Source organism: Catharus ustulatus, chromosome 1 (genome assembly GCF_009819885.2).
Source record: "Catharus ustulatus isolate bCatUst1 chromosome 1, bCatUst1.pri.v2, whole genome shotgun sequence".
NCBI lineage: Eukaryota > Metazoa > Chordata > Aves > Passeriformes > Turdidae > Catharus > Catharus ustulatus.
The window spans coordinates 9,322,675-9,346,276 of NC_046221.1; the positions used below are offsets into that span (position 1 = coordinate 9,322,675).

At 39.6% G+C, this 23,602-nt stretch overlaps 1 protein-coding gene across 1 annotated transcript in view; it reads right to left on the reverse strand.

Annotated features, from left to right (window-relative positions):
* Positions 1-18,846, reverse strand: part of PTPRN2 (protein tyrosine phosphatase receptor type N2) — a 625,844-nt gene extending 606,998 nt beyond the window's left edge. The window contains exon 1 of the mRNA XM_033074413.2: positions 18,618-18,846. Within this exon, the coding sequence (XP_032930304.1) occupies positions 18,618-18,750 (133 nt within the window). The 5' untranslated portion in view covers positions 18,751-18,846. The remainder of the gene's footprint in view (positions 1-18,617) is intronic.
* Between the last annotated feature and the right edge of the window lie 4,756 nt (positions 18,847-23,602).

Consider the following 23,602-nt stretch of genomic DNA (forward strand, 5'->3'; position numbering starts at 1 on the left):
GCATTTTTATAAAGAACTTTTTGTCGTTATGTGGTTTTGGATTGCTGTCATATCCAATTGTTTTCCAGTGCACTGACATGTGCAATTTACATGACTAATATGTAACTTTTTGAAGTTTTCTCTCTATTGCTCTCTTTCTGTGTGAATTTCTCTCAATTTGCCCATTCAGTTCCAGTGGCATTCTTACAAAGGAGAGTGTAGGCTTTGAGCTTGATCTGCAGGAAACCAATGCTCAAAACAGAATCCAACTCACTTCTGCCTGTGTTGCTGAATTCACCCAGTGCCTTTTTCTGGATTAGTAATCCTTTACTAAAGAATGGTAACTTTAAACCACAGTGCATTATCCCACTTAAATCCAGATGAGAGGCAGTGAAAGGATATAAAATCCAGCTTTGGTCATCACCTGCCAGCATGAGACATGGTACTATAGCCAGCTGGACATGGAAGGCAGGAATTCTTAGAGATAATATTGTGTGAGATCATCATGGATATAACAACAATTCTTGAACTTCAAACAGATTCAATTCTTAATATTTTTTAACCCTCAAGAAAAGGAATACCTGTGTAAAACCAAGTATTTCCTCCAGGACATTGTAGTTTCTCTGCAGTACTCTATTTTGCTTTTACAAACAGTAGCACTCTGAGGATATCTTATGTAGCAAGTAAGTTCTTATTTGGAAAATTAAATCAATACATGCAAGGACTGCTTCTGCAGCTGGCAATGGTATTGCACATGTTTCTCTTATGCAATGAATGGGGCCACTAAATTTAACAGTGACACAGTATAATCTCCTACCCATGTATTTAAAAAAAAGATTAGGATCATGAAGTACAAAGAGAAGGACACTTCCTCATTTGCTACTCAATATGGTTACAGATTAGGAAGAAAATCACCTTGTAGGAACTTGCTTTCCATAAATAAAAAGCTTTGTATACAGAAATCAAGCTCTGCAGAAATCTTGATTACAGAAAAATATGTTAATGAGTACTACAAAAAGTAAGTTCAAGGAAAGTGTGAACCTAATGCTTTTACATCACCGTGTTCATTTAGGAATTTTTAAAATTAGTAAATTAAATATCTCATTTACATTGCACCAAGATCAGAGTGTCACCACAATTTGCTACTTGGTATGCAAGCATTATTCACATTTTCAACTCATAAAAACCAGAGAAATGTCATGATTTGCCTAATGTCACATAGCAGGAAACAGGAATCAAATCCTGTTGTATGGCCACTTGACATTCAAAGCCCTTCATAATCTGCTTCCTAATACTTCTCTCTTCTCCCATCACTCCCACCTCTCAAGTCAAACAACTTGAGTCCTCCAACTCATTTTACTCTCAGTTGCTGTTGCCTTCCCATAAATACATTTGGAGTTCCCTTTCTGAACCAAGTTACAGCTCCTCCTCTATTTATTACCGATCATCTTCAAACCCAGTCCCTCAGGATGGCCATGGGCCAGCACAGAAGATGTCCCTGGGTGTGACCAATTCTCAATCCTCCTGTACCCATATCCATGGACTTTTCAGGCCCTCAGGCCAAGTGCAGTGGGTTTTCAGCCCACAGTGACTACAACATTGCTCTTTCTTCAATGAGTTAAATATTTTCTTCTTACTACACTACAGAAAAGAATTCACTGTCAAATTAAGTTAATGCAACCAGCATATTGTCTTTACACCACCATTAATTTATACAACCTCTAAATCCTTGCATTAATTATAGATCCTACCTAATTTATCAACCCTTTCAGGCTGGAAGTGCATATTTTCAAAGAGTTTTTAAATTTCCAACATATTAGGGGCAACATAAAACAAATAAGCACTATATAGCTCACTATAGATATTTTTAAAAATGCAGTATTTCTATATACAAAGCAATCTACATCAGATTAAAGACAGGTTTGTTTTCTAATAAGCACAGGTGGAAGAAAAATCCCTAAAATGTATCTCTGAACTTTTTAAAATAACCCAAGATAAGTTAGTACTGGGGAAAAAAAACTATGCTGAACATAAGCAACACATGATAAAGTAAACAATCATCAAAAACTATGAAACTTGTTATACTGTAGAAGAAGAAGGAAGGAATGTATTTGCAGCCAAGTGTGTCTGTGCTGGTGCATTTGCATGATTGTATACCATGGCCAAAGATTTTTTTGAGCTTAGAAACAAATAAGACCTTAACTTCATCTTTTCAGTTAAAAGTTAGTGTTTATTATATTTGCATTTATTATTTCAAACTAAGAATTTATTTACAAATGAGATTACTTTTTTTAAAAAGTCAAAATAATTGAATTTTCAAATTATCATTTAATTCCAAATCATTACTCTAAAACCAAACTGTGCTCCAAGAGAAGGAAGACAGTGCTGTTCTTCTATAGAGTTCCTGTTGCTGTGGTTCTCTTCATTTTAAAAACTCTGCATGAGAATGTATTTACCTTCTATGGGATATGTTTTAGGCATAACAAAGGCACCACTAAAGGTTATAGACCTTAGCTAGTACTACAAAGTACTCTTAAGACAGAGGATTTAGAAACTATCCCATTTGAAGTTAAAATGCAGATCTGAAGTTTAAAAACGTTCATGGAGATATTTCAGAAAGTTTGGATGGGAGCTCCTACTCCTCTACATTTCTCTAATCCAGCCTTTGCTCCCACTTTGCTGCTTCTGCAACTGAAGGAAATTCAGTCAGTTTGCCAAATGTTCCTGGAGTACCATTCATCCCCTCCTGACGCAGACACGTAAAATAGGTCAGATCAGATATGTCCCATGAGTACCACTTCCCCTTCAGTGACTATAAATGGGACAGAGTGACTGACTCAGCTGCAGAGATCTGAAGCAAGATAAATCCCACACCACACAGTTAACAACCCAGCAAGTTTTCTCAAGAAAAAGTTGAAATGTTTCTTATCAACAGCAATTTAAGAAAAGAAAATCAGATTTTTAAATATCTAATATAACAGAGTCTTACTTCTGAGAGATCACTAAATTGCTGGAGTTGAAAAGGAATTTGGTATATGTTGCTGTTTCCCATGAGGTTTGTCAATAGGTGTAGTTTCCAGGCTGTCTGGGATTAGAAAATAATTGAAAAATTGTGCAGAACCCATTTTGCTGTAATTCTCACTAGAGGACAGTTATCTACACATTTTGTGATATTTTGTAAAAGCTGGAGCTTTTGAAAGCACATAAAAACACACATTTTTTAAATGAGTCAACATGTTCTTTGAAGACAGGTGAGAAACAGGATTACTCTTCCAGATACAGAAAAAGAAAAACAGACCAGGTGGCAGACACCTGGTAAATAAAACCCCATAATTCTCATGAAAATTTCACTCACATTCTGCTCTTGTGTAAGAAAAAGATTCTGGGTTGTTTGGTTTTTTTAACAAAACCAATTGACTTCTCTGAACATTCTGATCCTTATGTAAACTAAAGTTGATGGAGACCTTCAACAGATCTTCCAAAGAAAAATGTAGTTTTCAGAAAATTGAGGTTCTACAAAATAGTTCAAATGAAACAAATAGCAAAGTATTTAATTTGAGATAGATTTAACACTACAACGCGTCTGAGCCAGATATGAATGGTGGCTCTTCAGATAAAAGGAGTTGGACAGGACTCTGAGTAACCTGATATGGTTAAAGATGTCCCTGCTCATTGCAGGTTGGACCAGGTGACCTTTAAAAGGTCTTTTTCAACCCAAAGCATTCTGTGATTGTATTCTGACTTTTGGGTATTTCAAACACTCCTTTCAGAGCATGGCCTCCTGGACCAGGTGATCAGGGAAGCCTGGCCCAGTGACAAGACTGGGTTCTCCTGCCCATCATGGACATGAGATCTGAGGATACAACCTCTAGGATGAGGCAAATCCTTCATTCTTTCTTCAGGCTGACAAACCTTACAGCTCAGGCTGAAGAAATTCAGTGTTAACATAAATCCCCCAAATTTTTAAATATTTCAGTATTTTACCTTCTGCAAAAATAATATTTTAAGTTGTTTATTCCATTAATACATTTTAATTTACTACTTTATTTTTGCCCTGAGATGGAGCAAAAACAAATATTACGAAATTAGAGGCTCCCATAAAGAAAAATCTTCACATGTTGAGCAGATAAAATTAAAACCTCTTCAAGGAATACTCTCATTTGCAACTGAGGAATGAAAGCAAAAAACCCATAAAAACTATACAGACAAAAACATCCCAAAATAGAATGTATTTCCTTGTTCTGTTGGGTCCTGTAAAACATAACTTTAGTATCTGTACTACACTTTAGAGTTTTAATCTAATGATCTCACAAAACCAGTGGCTCAAGTAGTAAAATACAACAGCTCTATGCAGCCACACTGCACTTGGGAGCAATCTGAGATCCCTTGCACTTCAAGCAAAAATTCACAATCATTGCTCAAATAACCAGTATACAACAGCCAGAGATTAAAGGAACTGCCATTTTCTGTCGCTGTAGTAATTTTGGGGGAAGAGTTAAATGTTTCCTTCATTATTTTAATTTTAAAGAAAGTGATAAGCACATTTCTATAGGCTTGTTTTAGGACAAACTTGTTCTGATAACTGGAAGATTTAAGGATCTGTTCTGTTTTAAACTGCATATTCAAGTGCTAGTAAAATGAGCAAAGCAGCCTCATTTTTTAAAAAATCTTTCACCTATCTCCTTTAAATAAGCCTCCAAAAGTTATGCTTCTTTAAAATCCGTGACTTCAAGCTTACAAAATAGTAACAGATCTTCTTGAATCTGAACTGCCTTTCTCATTAATAGTATCATCCTTGGTTTGTTTGTCCCCACACTTATTTTTTTAAGGTTTTGTCCATTTGTGAAAGTAAGCCAAAGCAATGAAAAAAAATTAGTACAGCTGTGGTTGTAACAACCACCAGTTTGATGTAAGAGTGTGATAAAGCAGCACACTTATTGTATCTCTTTCTACATTATTCAGTTACCTATTTTCTGAGTGTCCTGTTGAGCTATTTTCTCTTAAAATTCAGCACGCCTGCAATTTAACCTTGCCTCTCACACAGATGTCATGCACAAAGATGCACTTTTATTATTTCACACTCAAGAAGTAAAATAAATCCTAGTTCTGTTCCTTCCCATCACCTAGAGCACAGAAAACAGCCGGAGGCCACATTGAAATCCCACTTGCATTTGCTCACTCCAAAGTGCATGTTTTCAGCAGCTCTAACACACTGGTGAATACAGAGCTGGTGAATACAGAATTGCCACACAGTCTGAAAACAGAGGCAGAAGGATGCAGGGGAGGCCTGGCTTAGCTGGGTAGAATGATCCAGCTCAGTAGGATCCAGCTCTCATAATACTCTGTTTTCTGCCTTGATGTAACATTTTTTCTTTCACACTTTCTTCTCTGGACTGAAATGCAATGTACAATGCAAATACATGGCTTTTTCTCTCACCTAAGTTAGTTATGTACTTTCCATGGCTACAGGAAACCAGTGGGAGCACTTTAATATAGAGACTTCTGGCCAGAACACAGTCATAAAAAACTCATTTAACTACTGTATTTTCTGCCCACACTTAGCACTGCATTACCAGCTCAGTAGCAAAAATCCATGGAATTTTGTTTCTCATGAAATATTTCTTATTCAGGGCCTGATGAGCAAATACTAGCATAATTTTTGATTCATGATTACTGTGAATATATCTATTTCTTTTTCTTCTAAGGGAAGTTTCTGAATAGCTGCACCTAGAATCTTTATCCACACAGAATTGTTCTATTGTTCTTCAGAATACTCTCAGCACTGCAGTCTCCTGGCCCCATCAGGGCTGCTATTTGTGCTTACTCAGTTTGCTTTTGTCAGAAGGGGCAAACCATACAAAGAATCAAATCAGATTAAACTGAAATCATTCTCTGATTGAAACCAGTAGCATTTGCTGAGGGAAAGAAGGTAAGGATGGGCCAATAGATCATAACAGTCACGTTCCCAGCCATCCATCACTGTGGAATATCCTTAGATCTGCCAGGCCTCACACCAGCCTGGAGAGCTGATCCACCAACAGTGTCCCTCAGCAGATCCATGAAAAAACAGGAATCAGCACTTCATTAATATTTTAAAGCCTCATATGATGGAATGGCAACATATTACTGTAGGTAAGATTTTATTTTTTTTTAAATCACTATCTGAAATCATCCTTTTTGTCTTTGCACCACTTGACTATTTTTTGGTAATTCATCCAACAAATACCATATGTGACTTTGAAAAAAAATCATACTGTGAAATCTGGAAGATACAATCAAGAAGGCCACTGAAGCTTTTTGTCAAATCTGAAAAACATTACTTTTCTGTTGCTACAGTAATATCTTCCTAACAAAAATTCAAATACTGTCTTAAGAGAGTTCTAGGTCAAGTTAAAAAGCACAGTCAAGCTCTTCAGAGGAATCCACTTCATATTCAGCATGGGTAAGGATGGAAAAGGTGAACTGAAGTTTTTATCTATTTCCATAATGACTTCTCACTTGCTGTGGTCTGTCCTACTTTCTTTCCCCTTAGCCACCCAGTAGTCTCTCTTGTGAGGAGAGAAGTCTCAATGGTCTCTCAGGAAAATTCCCTAGTAATATTTTATCCTAGAGCAACTTATCATCTTCATTAAAAAAAAAAAATAGCTTACATTTGCAAAAAGATATATTTGCAGAAATAAGTTTTCACCTCCTGAGATGAAACCAAGAATAAAAAGCTATTTCCAATTTGTCACATATGGAGAATAACTACACACAGATAATATATGAGCTGAGAAACTGCAGAGTGAATACAAAATTCATTCATGAGGCACCTGGGGATTCTGACAAGAATTTATATATATTTTTTCTGTAAATATGCAATAATCTCACTGGTCTGTAAGGTAAGGTCCAGAGCTCAAGTCACTCTTCTGGGGAAGCCTTGGCAATATGCATACAGAGGGTCATCTTTGAAAAAGGAGGAATAACCTCTTTCAGTTTGCATGCAGTTGTAAAACATCAGTTAGTGGATTTTTTGGCACCAATCTGGTTTCAGAGAGAAATATTCAGTTCATTTGCATCTTCCCAAATGTAGGTTTTGCTGTCCTTCCCAGATGTCAGCAGACACCTACTCATTGGAAAAGAATGAAAACCAAACCTTCTAGCTCATCTAGATTTGTGCCATATCAAATTTTAAAAAGTAAGTGAAATACACAAAGTATTTTTATTGCACAAGACACTCCACACAGCAGATTCAAGGCAATTTTAGGAACTTCTATGTAGTCTCATTTTAGAAACTTTGTATCTGTAACCATCTTACTTGGAATGCAATGAATTATTTGAGTAACCTTGAACATGTATGGAAGTAACAGTACTATGAAGTTTGAATTACAAGTTTTTCTAGTGTGTAAAATTTTGATGTCATCAAAGTGCTCAATTACCAACTAAATGAGTGAAGTAAAGGTCCAGATTCTACAAAAATTCAAGAAATAATCAAAACTGTGACCTATATTTTGCATGCTGAAAGCATAAAGGGTGAACACTCACATTTACTAAGTGACAACAGCATTTACTTATAGTTGGGCACATGCTTAACTCTTTGTATTGATAATCAGTATCAAAATTAAACAGACAGACTTAATCACAGCTTTCAGGTTATAAACTATTACAGAAATAGCTCTCCTTTGATTTATGAAGTGGAAAAAAATATCACCATAATACCTGACACACATTTTTCACAAATGAAATGTGAATAAAAATAAATTATTAATAAATATAATGTAAAATACTGTGGAATGAAGAAGTGGTAAGAAACCACTGAAATCAATCTCTTTCCAACAGAGCTGCCAGTTCAACTTTTACTTACAAAGACTAGAAAAAGAGCTGTTGCATACTGACTCCAACATAACAGATAATATTAGAGTACTCTGACTCCCAGTTTAATAATGTGTGTTCAGGAAAAGTTGTATTGGCAGCGTGTAAATGGTTCAGGGGATTCTTTTTTTGGTTTGTTTGTTTTTTGGTTTTTTTTTTTTTTTCTCAAACTGGAGTTTAGTTGACATCTGTACCACTGGGAAGGGCTTTCCAAAAGTTCCATGGTAGTGACAAAGCTGGTCAAACAGAGTTCTGTTAGCACAGCTGAGAGGAGCTGAAGGGCTGCAAGGTGGGCAGAAATCCCAGGTGGGAGTGAGCCTTCTCCCAAGAGGAACCACAGCAGAAAAGTGGGTTCTTCATGTAAAGTCAGCATGCATTTCAGGGGATGAGAGTTGACCAAAAATGATCTGTCTCTGGGAAAAGTAATTAAGTATTCTGATAATTACTTCACTCTGACAGTCTGGTAAAGATTACAGGTTATGGAATGTTATGTGGTCTTTCTCTGCACCTATTCCTTTGTATCATAGTTGTTTTACTGAACTCTGCATAGAATGGAATACTTGCTTTTCATATGAACATGAACATTGTCCAGGCTTGGGGAGTGACTTAGGTGTGGCCAGCAGAGCCCTGCCCTCTGTTTCCCAGAGAGACATTCCCACACAAGGTAACACACCCCATTCCACAGGATCAAGGTTGTAAAATGGAACTCCATCAACCACCAAAGCCCATCATCTGGCAAGAAGAATTCCCCACATTGAGTAGAATTAAGCAGAGTATCTTTGTTAAATAGAAGGAAAACATGGGAGCTGCTGAGCCAAGTCTATCTTCCAGACTGCAACAGAGACAGTAGGAAACTGAGTAGAAAGAAAATTTTCAAATATTTATTTGATAATAAATAGAGCTAAATATATTCTATAAAATCAGGCAAGCCCTGTTTAATTATTTGGTGTCTTAAATCCCCTTAAATCCAGGAACCCTGGACTAACGCCAGCGTCATCAAAAGGAACTGGAGCTGCAAACCCTCTAATTTATACCAAACACAGAAACAAATTTGGGAAAACTGGTGAAGCTACTCATTAAAGCTTGTATTTTATATACATCTCCTGATAGAAGTCTCCTTGTGCAGGGATGAACTTTCATCTGAAAGCAAGTTGATACTATTGTAATTCCAGATGGACAAAAAGAAAGACACTGAATGACAAGAGTGTTAGGTGGCCAAACACATGTAACAGAAGTTCAGATTCTGGCAGTTTCATGCAGACTTGGGTGAAGTTTATTCCCCTTTAATGCACTACTATTTAATTTAGTCTCTCTGGCATGAGCCTCCCTAAACTGCAAGTTAAGAGAAAGAAGCACAACTACACTCCTTTTACAACCTGTGCACCCACCCATCAGTGGGTAGCTGATCCTTTCAGAGCTCTTCCTTACCTGCTAAACAGTGAAAATAATTCCATAATCTGAAGAGGATAACATATTATTCTAGAATTCTCTCAAGTAATTCTTCAAGTAGGAAAGTTTGACAACTGGGTGTGATCAGCTCCATCACTCAAGCTGAATCAGATCTTCCATCAAAGCTGTGTGTTTCACTTTCTCAAACAGCAGCCATTTGACAGCTGTTTATTCTCAAGCCTGTGTGTTGTGTCCATTTCCTCCTCTCTGCTCAGTTATTTACTTTCCGATTACAAACTCGTTAGAGCAGGTGTTACTCAGAGAAACAAAAGCAAATGGACAGAAAATAATCCACCCTCATCCCTAGATCCTTGTTGGGCAGTGTAAAATCCAGCACACACAGTACTAAAACAACCTTCCCATTCTGCTTTTCAAATGCCACTTGATTATAGCACTATAAATTTTATATTGTCTGAAATTGTGAGTGATTGCTTCCAAAGAACATAATTGTTTTATTTTTCTGCAGCTCTTACAATGGAAATTCACCAGATAGCATCAGTTAACTTTGGGTTTTCCTCTAAAATTTCAGCTTTCATTCTACTCACATTGATTGTGAATATAAAATTTTATTGCTGCTTTTTGTCCTTGAAATTTGTACCCTGCATCTAACATACGTTGGTAAATTGTAATTATGAGCTGACCTACTTACCTAAAATAAATTTCCAGGTAGGTAGAACTAACAAGAATGTTTTCACAACTTTAAACTTGAGCTAAGACAAGTTTGCAGAACCTGACCCTGGTTTTCAAAAGGAAAAAAAAAAAAAAAAAAAAGGAGCAAAACAAAACAAACACAGCCTAACAGATTCTTCTTAAATGTAGACCTACCAAAAATCAAAATTTAATGATACTCTGCCCTGAAAAATATTTGGGGTGGAGTTATGTCTGTCAACTCTGTCACTACCTCCAAGCTGACCTACCTAGATGCTTGATGATATTTAGCTTGGAATCTTGTTTTCATTAATATTCAGCTATCTCCAAACAGTCATGACAGATGACTAATTCCCAAATTTCCCTTTCCCCTCCCTTTTTTCTTCCTTTAGGACTAAAGAATTGGGATAGTCACCAGTGAGTGCAGCCATCTCCAACAAATGGAAGCAGTTGCATAACCCAGAGATTAATGCCATGAAGATAGGAGCCAGTGTTTAGCTGAGGAGCTGGCCTGGGAGGTGTGGCCAGGTCTCAGAAGAGGCTTGGTGGAAGGTTCTGCTAGTTTGAGTAAGGCATTGACTGACTACATGTTGAGAATACTGAGTTTTGCTGAAATCTAGAACAGGAAGGAAGATTTCATGAGTAATTGCTCACTGAAAGTATTTGATAGTTAACATCTATCACATCAGATACCAAATAAAGCTGAAATGTAAGTATTTTATATATATAAAGTATTCCACACTACAAATTAAAATTATAACAAACTATTTTTAACAATAATGCATACATTCTTCAAAGAAATAGAATAGACATTCACATTATTTGGTGGTGATTTATCCACATTAATCAATGCTTATAATCTTTGATGCTATTTTTTAAATTCAGCACTAAAGTACAAATACAATGTAACATCTGACTTACAAATCTACTCTGTGAGAGAGGCCAGGTTAATAGGAGATTATCTTTCACACAGACACAAGTCAAAATTTCATGCCTTTGAGACCTTAAGAGAAGTAGTATAAATAGGATAAACTAATCCTATCCCCAAAACCTATCTCCCTGTTGCCATGTCATGGACACCAGCACTAATACCAACACTGGTTCCACTGCTTGTGAGCAAGGCTATGGTTTAGGTCCTTTTTTATTATTATTTTTTATTTCATCCAAGCCAATACCCTTTACAAAAGCAACATCACCAGTCACTGTCAGGAATAGCATAAGATGCTGTTACTGCCATTCTGTACTGCAAAGCTGCAGGCTGGTAGTAGTTGATAAAAACACAGACAATTGCTTAACACACAAACTCTTCCTCAGGCCTGAAGATGAGGCAGGACCTTCCAGGTGAAGTTGTTGCCTGGAACAACTGCTCTGAGTTTAACTGAATTGTATCAATTAACTAAAAGAAGTTGTAGAGAAAAGACAACTTCTGCTCTGGGTGCAGAAGAGAATAGAAAGAAGAGGTTATAATATCTTTACCCCTTTTAGGGCAGCAACAGACAGGCAGGTAATTATCTCCTGCAGATTATTTCTGTGCACCAGAAATTCAAAACACTTCATTCAGCATCCACGACTGATTTTCATAAGGTACTTTGCCGAATATGTTGAGGTTCAAAATTGACAGATCAAAGATTAATGAGGGAGTAAAAAGAGGGGGCTACATGTGTCTGGGTATTTCCTGAGCTTTGTTGAACTGGGTAAGTTCACTGCAATGCATAGTGTGTGTTTGGTCCCCACTCATCGTTTTCTATGAGGACATCTGGAAGTATGGGAAATTTGGGGAGGCACATCTATCTCTGCACATTGCCTTGTGCTCGCTGGCTGGGACTTTACTTATGTAACCATCGCTGAAGCTGCTAAGCTGTGACTGAAAGAAGAGACCTTACACCCACTACAACCAGCTGTACTTCCCATAAAACTTCTAGTTACTCATTTTACATGTAATAACAGCTTGTTTAGTCAATGTGTTACTTGGAAGCAAAATACGTAGGCACTGTAAGCACTAACTCTCTGTCCAGAGAGACTGTGTATCAACAAACTATGTTTGTTCTTTAAGTACCATTTGCTGAAACAAACTATAGGGAAAAAGAAAACACAGCAAGATGCAGTAATCTACTAAGCTATTTCTCAAGAAATTCCTTCTCAAAAGGAATAAAATCTATAAAGTTGAGTTCCTCTAATCTTTTCAGAAAAAAACCTCTGTAATTGTTGGATGTGTAGAGTGGAAAGCAATAGCTACACTCAGGGAGACATTTATCTGACCTGTGTTATATATGTACAGTTGGGTAAAATTAATTGAAATTTATAAACTAGAAATAGGTTAAAAGGAGCCTAGAGTGATTAGCTCAATTAATTACATTTAGTAAGATTATTCCCAACCCTTACATTAAGAGAAATAATTCCTTTCTATTCCCAGAGCAGGTTCTCATAGTATATATGCATTTCTTGACTCCGTTTTTTTGCTACAGCTTTGGCCTGAAAGAATGAGCTAATAGGTTTATTTTGCAAACCCATTATCCTTCTAGTCACCTTCCTTCATTTTCTCATGCCTCAAACTGATACACTGAACATCTCAGGTTTGCTGCTCCAACTGACTGTTTCTTCAAAGAGAAGAAGTAACTCCATTTAATCTTCAATTTATATCTTTATAGATCATATATAACTCACTAATCTCCATTTCTGATCTCCTATTCTAATGATTTAATTTCTTATTCTGTCCTTTAAACATCTACATTCCAACATGCCTCTCTCTATTCCTTGGCTTCTCTTCTGCTTGCTTCCATTCTTCATCTGCATCTTCACCTGCTTACTCCTCATTTGCAAATATAAAACTGTTTGACCAACAACAATATTACTCACTGCCTTCCTAGATGAATTAATAATGACCATGCTGAGCCCAACCAAATACACATCCAGCTCAGCAATCCTGTGATGGAAGCTAGCAGTGAACTTTGCCTCTTGGAGACTGTTGTAACCCTGTACCCTGATGCCTTAAGAATGATATGTCCCCGTAACTCTGTAACCCTGTAACCCCTGTAAAACCTATGGACTGACCCTCTGAAAGCCTATTGGCAAGAAGCCAAGGTTTCCCTCCCCTTTCCTAACCCATAGAAAAACTCCGAGACTTTGAAGATCTCGCTCTTTCCCTGCTCTTTCCTCCATCGAAGCCATGAAAGAATAAAGTGAAGAAATCCTGGGATAAAGAGCCTCTATATATCTTATCCTGTTCTACATGATAGCACCTCAGGCTAGCTCTGCAGAGTATATAGGGAGCAGGGCTAGCTTCAGGGTGTTGTATCAGGAGACTTTCCATCCTCTGCCAAAATTATGACCAAAACAAAATCAATCTTTCCTCCAGTTACTGAATTTCCTCCCAAATCTACCTGTAAACACCAACATAGGTTTTAGTAAGACTATAAATACACTGATTTTGTATTAATAACTGCAGAGAATTTAGCTAAATTTTAGGCTATATTGTCAGTGGGATGAGACCAAAATATGTATCATTGTCAGGTAGCCGGAATATACACTGCCTCCTGACTTGCACAAGTCTTCTTGTGGATTTGGATACATATGAATTATGGCAGCCACCTACATCTGAGCTCATGTTCTAATGCTCTCTTTCCAGGCAGTGGAAATCTGAGTGACACAGGGGACCTCAGCTCCTGCTCCTCAATGAGCTCAGCACCCCAGGGACTGCAGCTGCACTTTCCTCTCCGTGGCAGTCTCAGCACAGAGCTGTCTATAACCCACACTGCTCACAGTCACAAAGTACACAGGCCAGTGCCTGTCTATCAGCAGTGTGTCAACAGGACCTGCCCTGGGCTGTTTTAGAGGAACTGCCCAAATGTTCCGGGATCTAACCAGCAGGAGGAAAGCAGTTCCCTCCCAGCAGGCTGCCTGACGTCACAGCACTATGATGGTGTTAGAAGTGCTGGGGCACACTTAGGTGGGGAGCAGAGACAAACCCATCTTGCCAAAAAGTTCTGTTTTCTCTTAGCCAGCAAGACAAACCAGAACACAAAAAAACTCCGGAGAAATCTCATGCTATAAACAACCTTAAGAGCACCCTGCAACTGCTTCCTTTGACTGAGAAATAATTCACTTCCTGTCCACTTGCAACTTTGAACACAAACAAGTTATAGTAAAAAAGCTATTGTAGAACAGTGATTATGCCAATAATATTAATGCATGTTCTTACCTGTGATTCAGTGGAACTGACAGATAGAAATGCCTTGATATCAATCTACCTTAAAGATGCTTTTTAACGTAACTGATAACTTAAGAAATATTTCTAGGATATGCAAAAATATTTTTGATGAAGGGAAGAATCAATTTTCCAACACTGAATCCTTCACATTCTGAGCATACAGCCTTGCCTTAATTAAATTATCTCACTATTATTTTTATTTTCTAATATTATACTATAAATTACTCCATCATCAATAATTACATCAAATAAAGACGTTACTAAAAAAACAGAGCACCTATGAGAAGTTCCCAATTAATGCAACTGGAAAGTCAGGCAGTTTTTTTCGTACTGAACAGATGGTAACACTCTAATTCTCCCACTTTCTCAGCCAGTCTGCTACAAGCCTCTGCTACAAACCAGAACTTTGATCCAAATGCTACTGAAGTCAATGGGAAGGTTGATATTGACTTCAGAGAGCTTCAGCTCAATTGCTGCAAGAAGCAAAACTTCTGTCCTCATGGATCTTCAAAGCAATTGAGAACAACAGCTGCGGTAGTTTTGTAAAGGTAACATCCATCCAACAAGAACTAAACCAAGATGCACTTCTTTGCTATTCCCCATGGAACATCCACAGACAAAAGCTCTCCGTCCCTGCCTCCTTTGCATAGTGTTTGAAACACTGAATGAAATGCAAAGAATCTAAATAAATAATTTTTTCACTGTTCTACTGTTTATTTCCCTCTCTTGCAATTTAAGAATCAACACTGGAGAAATGCTTTGCAGCAATAATAACTGAAGTCCTTGTTCTTGCAGTTTCTTAATTCTGATCAACTTTAGCCACTTGGAACTCCTAACCCACCTCTAAAATGTTTTTCCAGTGCACACAGCACTTTGTGAAAGTTCTAAACTTAACATGTGGCATTTTTTAAGTCTTTGAGTAAAGTTTCTATTCCCAATTACATTTAAATCCTAGAGAAATGTAAGACACTGTCTGCTCACTGTATGTGTCAGGAACTCACAGCTAGAGGTTTGGGAGTATATATCATATTTATAAGTTGAAATGTGTCTTGTCTTTTTGTTAGCAACTAAATTCACAGACAACTAAATTTTGACAGACAAAAATTCTGCCTGTGATTACTTCAATGTAACTCTGAAGGAACTTTTACTCAGTGTATGGAAAAAATTTACGTTGAGTGCAGAACAAACATTTCCAGAAATTTCCACAGCATAATCAATGTACTCACTTAAGAGGAAAACACATACTGAAAAATGGGATTGCACACAGCACAAAAGATCAAATTATATTGCAAAATTATATTCACTGAAGGTTATAAGCATCACTTTACACATTAGAGGTCAATGTGAAGGCACTGCAGCAAGCACATTTACTCTTTTCTGAAACATATGAGGACAACTTCTGCTATGAAGTACTGGTGTTTCAGTTCCTAATCACTAAAGAGTGGGATTAAGAATGTTCATAGTTTACTTTGTTATCGAGTTCTTTATCTCACCCAGCCTACCTAAAATGAAAATAAAGTACTGTTGCAACTTTCAGAAACAATTAGTCTACCTAAAAAGCAGTACAATGAAAATATTTCAGTGGTTGGAGCTGCAGTTCTTACTGAAGGTACTGCTTAGTGTTATGACCATCAACACAAGAATGGAGTAACCCAAACCTTTGGGATTGAGCAAACATGATCAGGATATATTTTTCCACAGTGTAAAACACTTAGAAAGTAGTCCCATAATCTTAATTGAACTTATAAATTAATAAAGATTTCTTTAGAATATTAAACTTCCAGCCCCAGTGTTTGATTAAAGACTAAAGAATACTACTATGTACTCAGTAGATTTTTTTTCTGTGGAAAAGATAAGAATCTCCCTCCCAGCCTAGACCTAGGCGAGAAAAAGAGAGAGGGAAAAGACTTATCTGTTCCCATTTAAAATGCTGCTATAAATCATCACAGAATGATGAATGATGAAATGTAAATGTCAAGAAATGGAAGAATATGTGCTTCTGTTTGTTACTGCACCTTAACAAAGCACCTCCCCACAGGAACAATCTACAGTTTCACGAATTATAGAGGCAGAAAAAGTCGAAATCTTGTATCTTAGTTAACTCCAAGTTTTAATCTTCTAGTTTCTTAAACAAGTTGTAATTATGTTGCAAAATAAAGATCAACATTTAAAGATGCTCAATATACTGAAAAGTGTAGATAAAAGTTGACCATAAAAAAGAGGGAAGGAATGAATTTGGATTAATCCATCCCATGAAATGGCAACGGTCATGAGCTTCTACTTCTGAAACAACTTTTAGGAAGAGTTCCTGAAATAATGGGGGGAAAAAAAACCACTAAAAATATGTTTCTATAATTACTTTGCTGTTAAGGCAATTTTCAGCACACATTCTAGAGGTCTCATAATGCATCTATCTGTCTTCAACTTTCAATTAAAGAAGATGGGACTGTGCACAAGAAGAAATCAAATTATTACCTTTCACATATAACCACAAATAATCCCAAAATTCAGATACCTTGCACAATTACAGATATGTCTCCTGATTGTGTCTAAAAACTGTACCCCAAAACTGAGCAGAATATAGTCTGAACTCAAGATCTGAAACACTGGTCAGTAAAAGAAATAAAGGGATTCTAATGGAAGACACAGCTAAAACTGTTTCACTTGGAGCAATGCAAACATTTTCCTGCATCTTGTCAAACACAATCAATCCCTCCCCATCTTTCAGAGATCTGTGAGGTATCAGTGAGGTCCCTATCCCAGCAAGAAACAGGGAGGCTCAGCTTGTTTTGCTGTCGTTGAAATGCCTCCAAATTATACCTCCAGACCAGTGGGCTCACTGTGTAAAATCAAGGCTGCTCTTCCCCCAGCCCCTTCCACGCAAGGACAGCCTTAACTGGCAGGCAGGGATCCGTGCTGAGGCAGGAGCACAGGGAAGCTGGAGGGAAGTAACAAACACACACATTGTTTTTGTGTTCCAGATACAACAAGCTGAAAAAATACCCTGTGACCCAAACTGATTTGTAGTTTGTGTTTAGGGAGAGAGAATCAAAATCTGATACTTCGAAACCACAGTGCAGGCTATTGCAATATTATTAAAGGTAAAAAAATTCAGCTATTACTTGCAATATTTTTATGCAAGCTTTCTCTTCAGCAGATTAGGAGAAACAGTCCATATCTATAGCAACCAGGAGAGCGGAGGGATGGATAAATCCAGTCCAAACCATTTCTCCTTAAAACCTCGCATCACTACCTTCACTACAGCAAGCACAATAGCTCATTTTTATTGCCACTTGACTGAAGTCTCATTAAAAACATGGTCAGCTGATTTTAATTCCTTCTTAATAAACAGAATGTACATGAGGAAAACTGCAGCAATATTCCTCTGCAAGGCTTCCTTTGTTTCTTAAATGTATTTAATTTTTTTGTCTTCGATTTCTTAGGGATAGTTTGTTTAGCTTTCACTCTGACCTCCATAACCACCCTAGGCAGACATTAAAATGGGGAAAAATACAAAATTCTCCTAGTCATGACCTTCTTGACTTAAAGTGAGCTTTGGGAAGATGCTGTAAGTGAAAATGATACTGACTCTATTAATAGATATTAATATTAATAGACAATTCAGGTGAGCATAGAGTGCTGAGTGTCTCAGTGCAAGGAAAGGACTGCCAGGGAGAGTGTCACCGGAGAATTGCATCGATGTGAAACACAGAGTTTGTTACCAGGCTCCTTTCATGCCGGTGTGGGTCACTTGGCAGGCGAGGATGTTCAGTGCAGATGGCACCTTCTACATGAAGAAGGGGTCGGTCGAGAATGTCTCAACAGAAAGCGGCTGTGTAATGGTCCGCACTGGGCAGCACTGGGGGTTTTCTGACAGCTCTGGAAGAGCCTGAACCCGGAGCCAGGGCTGACTTCCACCTCCAGCAGCAGGAGTTGGAGGGGGGACACCACCACAGGCTGCATCTGGGGGATTGCGGCCGGGACATTTCCTGTCTCCTTCAGATATAAGGGCAGTTCAGTGGGCTGAATCCACTGGGAGAAGGGTTAAACGTGTGGAGGTTGGAAGCATTTTCGGGGACTCGCCACTGGCGCACCTGGATTTTAGGGGCCTGGCGGAAGTTTTCAGCATGCGGGGACAGCGGGTGAGAGCGGCCCCGCTGAGGCGGCCCCCGAGCCGGGACACGCCGCTGGGGAAGGGCAGGAGGTGCGAGGGGCCGGGAGCGGGTTCTGAAACACCGGGGGACAGGGACGGGCAGCGGGAGGCAGTGCTGAGGCACCGGGGGACGGGGCCGCTTCTCCGGAGCCGGCGGTGAGGGACCAGAGCACGGAGCTCCGTACCCGGAGCCAGCCGTGAGGGACGGGCGGACGGGCCCCTCAGCGTCCGCCGTGCGGGCGCGGCCGCCGGGGCCCGGCCGAGCTGCCTGTGGGAAAGCTCCCGGGCAGCAGCGCTCCCCCCGCGCCCCCTGCCCCTCGCCCCACTCACCGATCCGCGCCTCGGCGGCGGCCCCCGCAGAAGGCGGCTGGATGCGCGGGGCGGCGGCGAGCACCTGCGGCAGCGGCGGCGGCGGCAGCAGCAGCAGCAGCAGCGGGAGGACGGAGCCGAGCGCGTCCATCATGCCTGGCCCATCGCATGCCCCGCTCCCCTGCCCGCCGCCGCCAGCCCTCACTCCATGCCGCCCGCCCGCCCTGTGCCTCCAGCGGCCGCTCCCCGGCTCCGGCAGCCGCAGCAGATTCAACACCCAGGACAGCGACCAGCGCCGCCCGCCCCCGGCCCCGCCCCGGCCCGCCCGGCACCGTGAGGGGGGAGCGCTCCCCGCCGGCCGCTCCGCCCTGCCCGCCCCGCCGGGACCGCAGCTGAGCCGCTCCCCCGGGCAAGGGCAGCGCCGGGGCTCCCCCGGGCCCCGGACCCTCCCCGGCCCTGGATGAGCCCGGGATCCTGCCCGCCTCCGCCGGCAGCCCCCGTGGAGATGGCTGGGCATGGAAAGGGCGTTAATGTGCTTGTTTCACACACCTGTACGGGGAAACAATGCAGCCGTACAGGGCCAATGGCCATAAACCGAAACACAAGTTTTCCTCAACAGGGAGAACTTCATTGCGTTGAGGGTGTCAGACACTGGAACAGGCCGCCCACGGAGGTCACGGAGTCTCCCTCTCTGGAGACATTCCAAACCCTCCAGGACATGTTCCTGTGTCACCTGCTCCAGGTGACCCTGCTTTGGCAGGGAGTTTGGACAAGGCGATCTCCAGATGTCCCCTCCAACCCTAAAAATTCTGGGATTCTGTGAAACCAGTTCACCCTGTCAAAGTTCTGTCCTGAAACATGTCCCAGCAGAGTGGATCCTCCCTGTGGCCTCTTCACCAGCTGTTCATGTACCAATGTTTTCTCCACAGAAAATTACTGGCTCTTCCAAAGGATTTAATGAGCCTTTAGTTAAATATCTCTGTGAGTTTGTCTGGGAGACATCTATATGTGTGACATGTTCATCCTCCCCCTCCTGTCCCCAAATCACTCTGTGCAAGTGGGAGCATCAGTCCAGGCTGCCAGGAGAGTTCAGCAGTCTCAAGCTCATGGAATCCCTCCTAGTTCACAGGCTCTCCTTTTCTCACAAATTCACTGTAGCAACACTATAGCCTTTAACACATTAGTCACAGTCACCAAGGTGAAACAGCACAGGTCTCCATACAGGGGGATGTGTTTTTGGCCAGGACAGCCAGCTCCATGCCACACCAAGTGATGTTGGTCTCAGCCATCTCTGTCACCTACACATTTACTTTATTCCTCCCTGAAGTTTCATAATCCCATTACCTTCTTGATACTTCAGGTAAGCAGCTCTACCTATACCTGATATGCTTCATCTCCTGCTTTAACCAGACTGAGATACACTCAAGGTATTTGAAAAGAGTAAAAACTGTTGTACATGAAGTAGCTTTGCCATATAGCAGAAAAACAAATAACAAAAGTCCACAGAACAGACTAACCCTTGGAAGAGCAGAGACCTTCCTCTTTGCTCACTTCCAAGACTTGGGGCAAGGGCGCTGAGTGGGAGCTCCTGGGGAGAACAAGGGGCACTTACAGACAGCTGCAGACAACTCTTCTCAGTTTTGCTCTGTGGGAAAAGCATGAACCTTTATGCTGGGAAAAAAAAATCATTGCTCCTAGAACTGGTGCAAAGTCACTTCTTTTCCTTTGTGGTTTCAGGTTCGTGGCTCAGATGCAAAAATGGGCAAAACTTGATTCAGAAATTTCAGAAAAATTTATTGATGCTAGATGGTCTTTTTGAACATTTCTGCACTTGAGGTCTGTTACATGATTGTTTATGCCTTGCAGGAGAGTGGTTTCACTAACCAAATGATTCCTTTACCTCAGAAAAATCAATTTTGACGACACTGAGAGAAATCTGAGCACTGAAAGGGGAAAAACAAAAAAGGAGGGAAAAACATTCTGTTGAAAGGACAAGATGAGAAATGAAAGTGCTGAAACATAAATTAGTATATTCTCATGGGTTATGCAAACCATCTGGCTTTAAAAGCTAGTAGTGGGAACAAGGAAAAAGGTCACCAGAATTAGCAGAGAACTGCAAAACAACTGAAGGTAAGAAAGCAGCAAATGGCAGACACAGCGAGAGAACAAGTTGTACGTCAAAATACAAAATAGCAGTGATATTACAGTGCAGTTCTGCAAGGAATGATTTGCATAGTTCCTGTGAATTTATGATCAAATACTATGCAGATTTTGAAAGGAAATTAAAATTCTCATAGCCACTCCGCGCAGAGGATTAGCAAAATAACGACATTTGTTCAAAAGCATTTGAAGCAATGTGAAAAATCAGGACAAGAAAGGGCATTCATCGAGGACAGGAAGAAATCCTTGAATATACAAGTTCAGTAAAGACAGGAGTCAGGTGTCAAGGAAAGAATAAAGAGTCAATCAGTAGGTGAATTAGGCATTTGGAGATTACTCAAGTAGCAATTCTCAAGGCTGGAAGTGCAAGGCATTCCCTGCCTGGCTGTATTTTAGTTTTGTAGTAGGCTTCACCTAACAAAGATACACAGATCTGTCTTAAAGCCCCAGGAGAAGACAGATTGAAGTAATGGGTATTAGGTATAATGAATTTTGTTAATGAAGTGTAAAAACTGCAAGGCTTGAGTCTGTGTGCAAATTAGATGAAAGACAGTATTACAGTGTAAATAACATATCACATGCAGCTTCCTTGCTGGTTCACAGTCATTTTGTCAAGACAATTATCAGTGCCAAGGTTTTCAATAGTTCATATAATAAATTAAGTATCCATGTTTAGGTCTACCAACCTTGTGAGATTGTTTTGATTGTGGTTTTTCTTATCATGTTTTCAATAAGTTTCTGAACTGTGGAAAAAGAAATCCTAAAGTGTGCAAGTCATTTGTGAATATTTCTAGAAAGACTAGAAAAATTACTCCATTTCTGAAGTTGGGGATGTTGTGGGGCTCAAACAGAACTGTATGATTTGATAATTTTTTAAAACAGTATCAGCAAATTATTTCTGTAAGAGCATATTTAAGTCTTTTTGGTAAGGAATTCTAAAGATATTGAATGGTGGCTGTGAGGGTAGAATATCAGCTCTCCCTTGCTAATGTGTCTGGAGGTGAGTGTGAGGCTTCATCAAAGAATGACATTGGAAATTAAAGAACTGAAAAATTCAGCCCAGTGAACAACACACTGAGGTTTAGCATGTCCTTAATTGCTGGAGCTAAGTCTTTTTATGATGCCCATTTTGATGTGAAAAACATGCTAGGCAAAGTAAAAGGAGAGCTGGATAATCTTTATGATTTTATGCATGTGAAAGATTTACATCCTTATCCATGGCAACCACAGCTGAACAGGAGTTTTTCAAGGGAACACTTCTCTGTTTGAAAATGCTGTGTTGTCTGACTAAGGTTTTTCCTGAGAAATATACATGTTTTAATAAAAAGCCACTAGTAAGGGCTGGAAAAAAGATCCAGAAGGGGCCAGAAATGATCCCAGGGTGGCTAATTAGCCCAGTAGCCAGGACACCTGTGTGGTCTTGTATTTTAAAGGTTCAAATTTTTGCTCTGGTTGATTCAAAGACATGAAATAACCACTGGATATTTAGGTCAGCCTCTCTCAATTTCACTGGGCCATTCAAGATTATATTAAAAGCAAATGGCTGTGCTAGAAAAGATCTTGTAGGTAGTAGTTTAGCATGGGAGAGGTGAGAAGATCATTATATGATTTATTTTGTTGATTTATTACTGGTTAGAATGAAATACTAGGAGTAGTGAATTAATCAGCTGGGAATTGAGTTGATGGTGGAAATTTTTAGAGACGTAAGAACAAAAAATGCCAAAATTATACAAAGAAAAAAGAAACACAGTGTAAAAAAGAAACACAGGATTCAGTTAAAGGAGAACATTGCCAGAGAATGTTAGGCAAAAAGATACACAATGGGAAAATACTCTTAATAATTATCAATTTGTAAATAATTGTGATATAAATAAAATGTTGTAAACAGAATTTAAATAATACAGGATAGTTAGAGGCTGAGTATTAAAACTTACAACACAAAGGTAGCATCTGAGTTTTAGGGTGTACTTAGTTACTGAGGTCATGTTTGAAAGCCTTTGCAGGTCTGTTTTTTAATTACAAATGGGAATTATATTTATAAGCATAGGTACACTTGTGTGATTGTAAAAATTGTGTATTTGTACTGGACAGAAATGCATGTTTCATCTAAAGATCATGAAGCTATTTGTCAGTTTATCCAAGTATAAATAAGAGCCTGAACAAAAGGTCAGTTCCAGCTATGCTAAATACACTCTACCTGCACAGACAAACAAGCCCTTAGAGGAAAAACAAGCATTAAAATTACCTTCTTCATTTTCTTTCTTCCTCTCATCCTCCTGTCCCTTCCACTCCCCCCTCCCCAAATCAAGACTTCCGAGCACATTAATTGCAGATCATTTGTCCTGCTAATGGGCCCAAAGTCCACAGGGAACAATACCTATCAGGCAGTTTATCTCAGATTCAGTAACCTAGGTATCTTGGCAGAGCTTGAAGATGTATTGGGGGGTTAAGGGTGAAAGAAGAGAGAAAGAGATAGAGAGGCTTGTCCTATATCTGTGCCCAGAAAAGACAGAATTTATACTGTTTTATTATTTCCATGTTCTGGCTTGAGAGGATGTAGGTAAAATATAAAACCTGTAGATGTATCTACAGATACCAGGAGAGATTTTGAAGGCTCTGATACACGTGTAACCTTCACCACATCTTTCTGAGGGCAGAAAGAGCTGCTTGAGCAGCAGTGAGCCTCCTGCACCTCGTGTGTGATTTGAAGACTTCTTTCACAAGACTTTGAAAAAGAAGACCACAAAAACCATCTCTAGAACCACATCTTGGGGTGCCATGATTACAAGAGGAGCAGCACCAATTGCCACTTTGCAAGTTGTTGGTGTGAGCACTCATAAACTCTG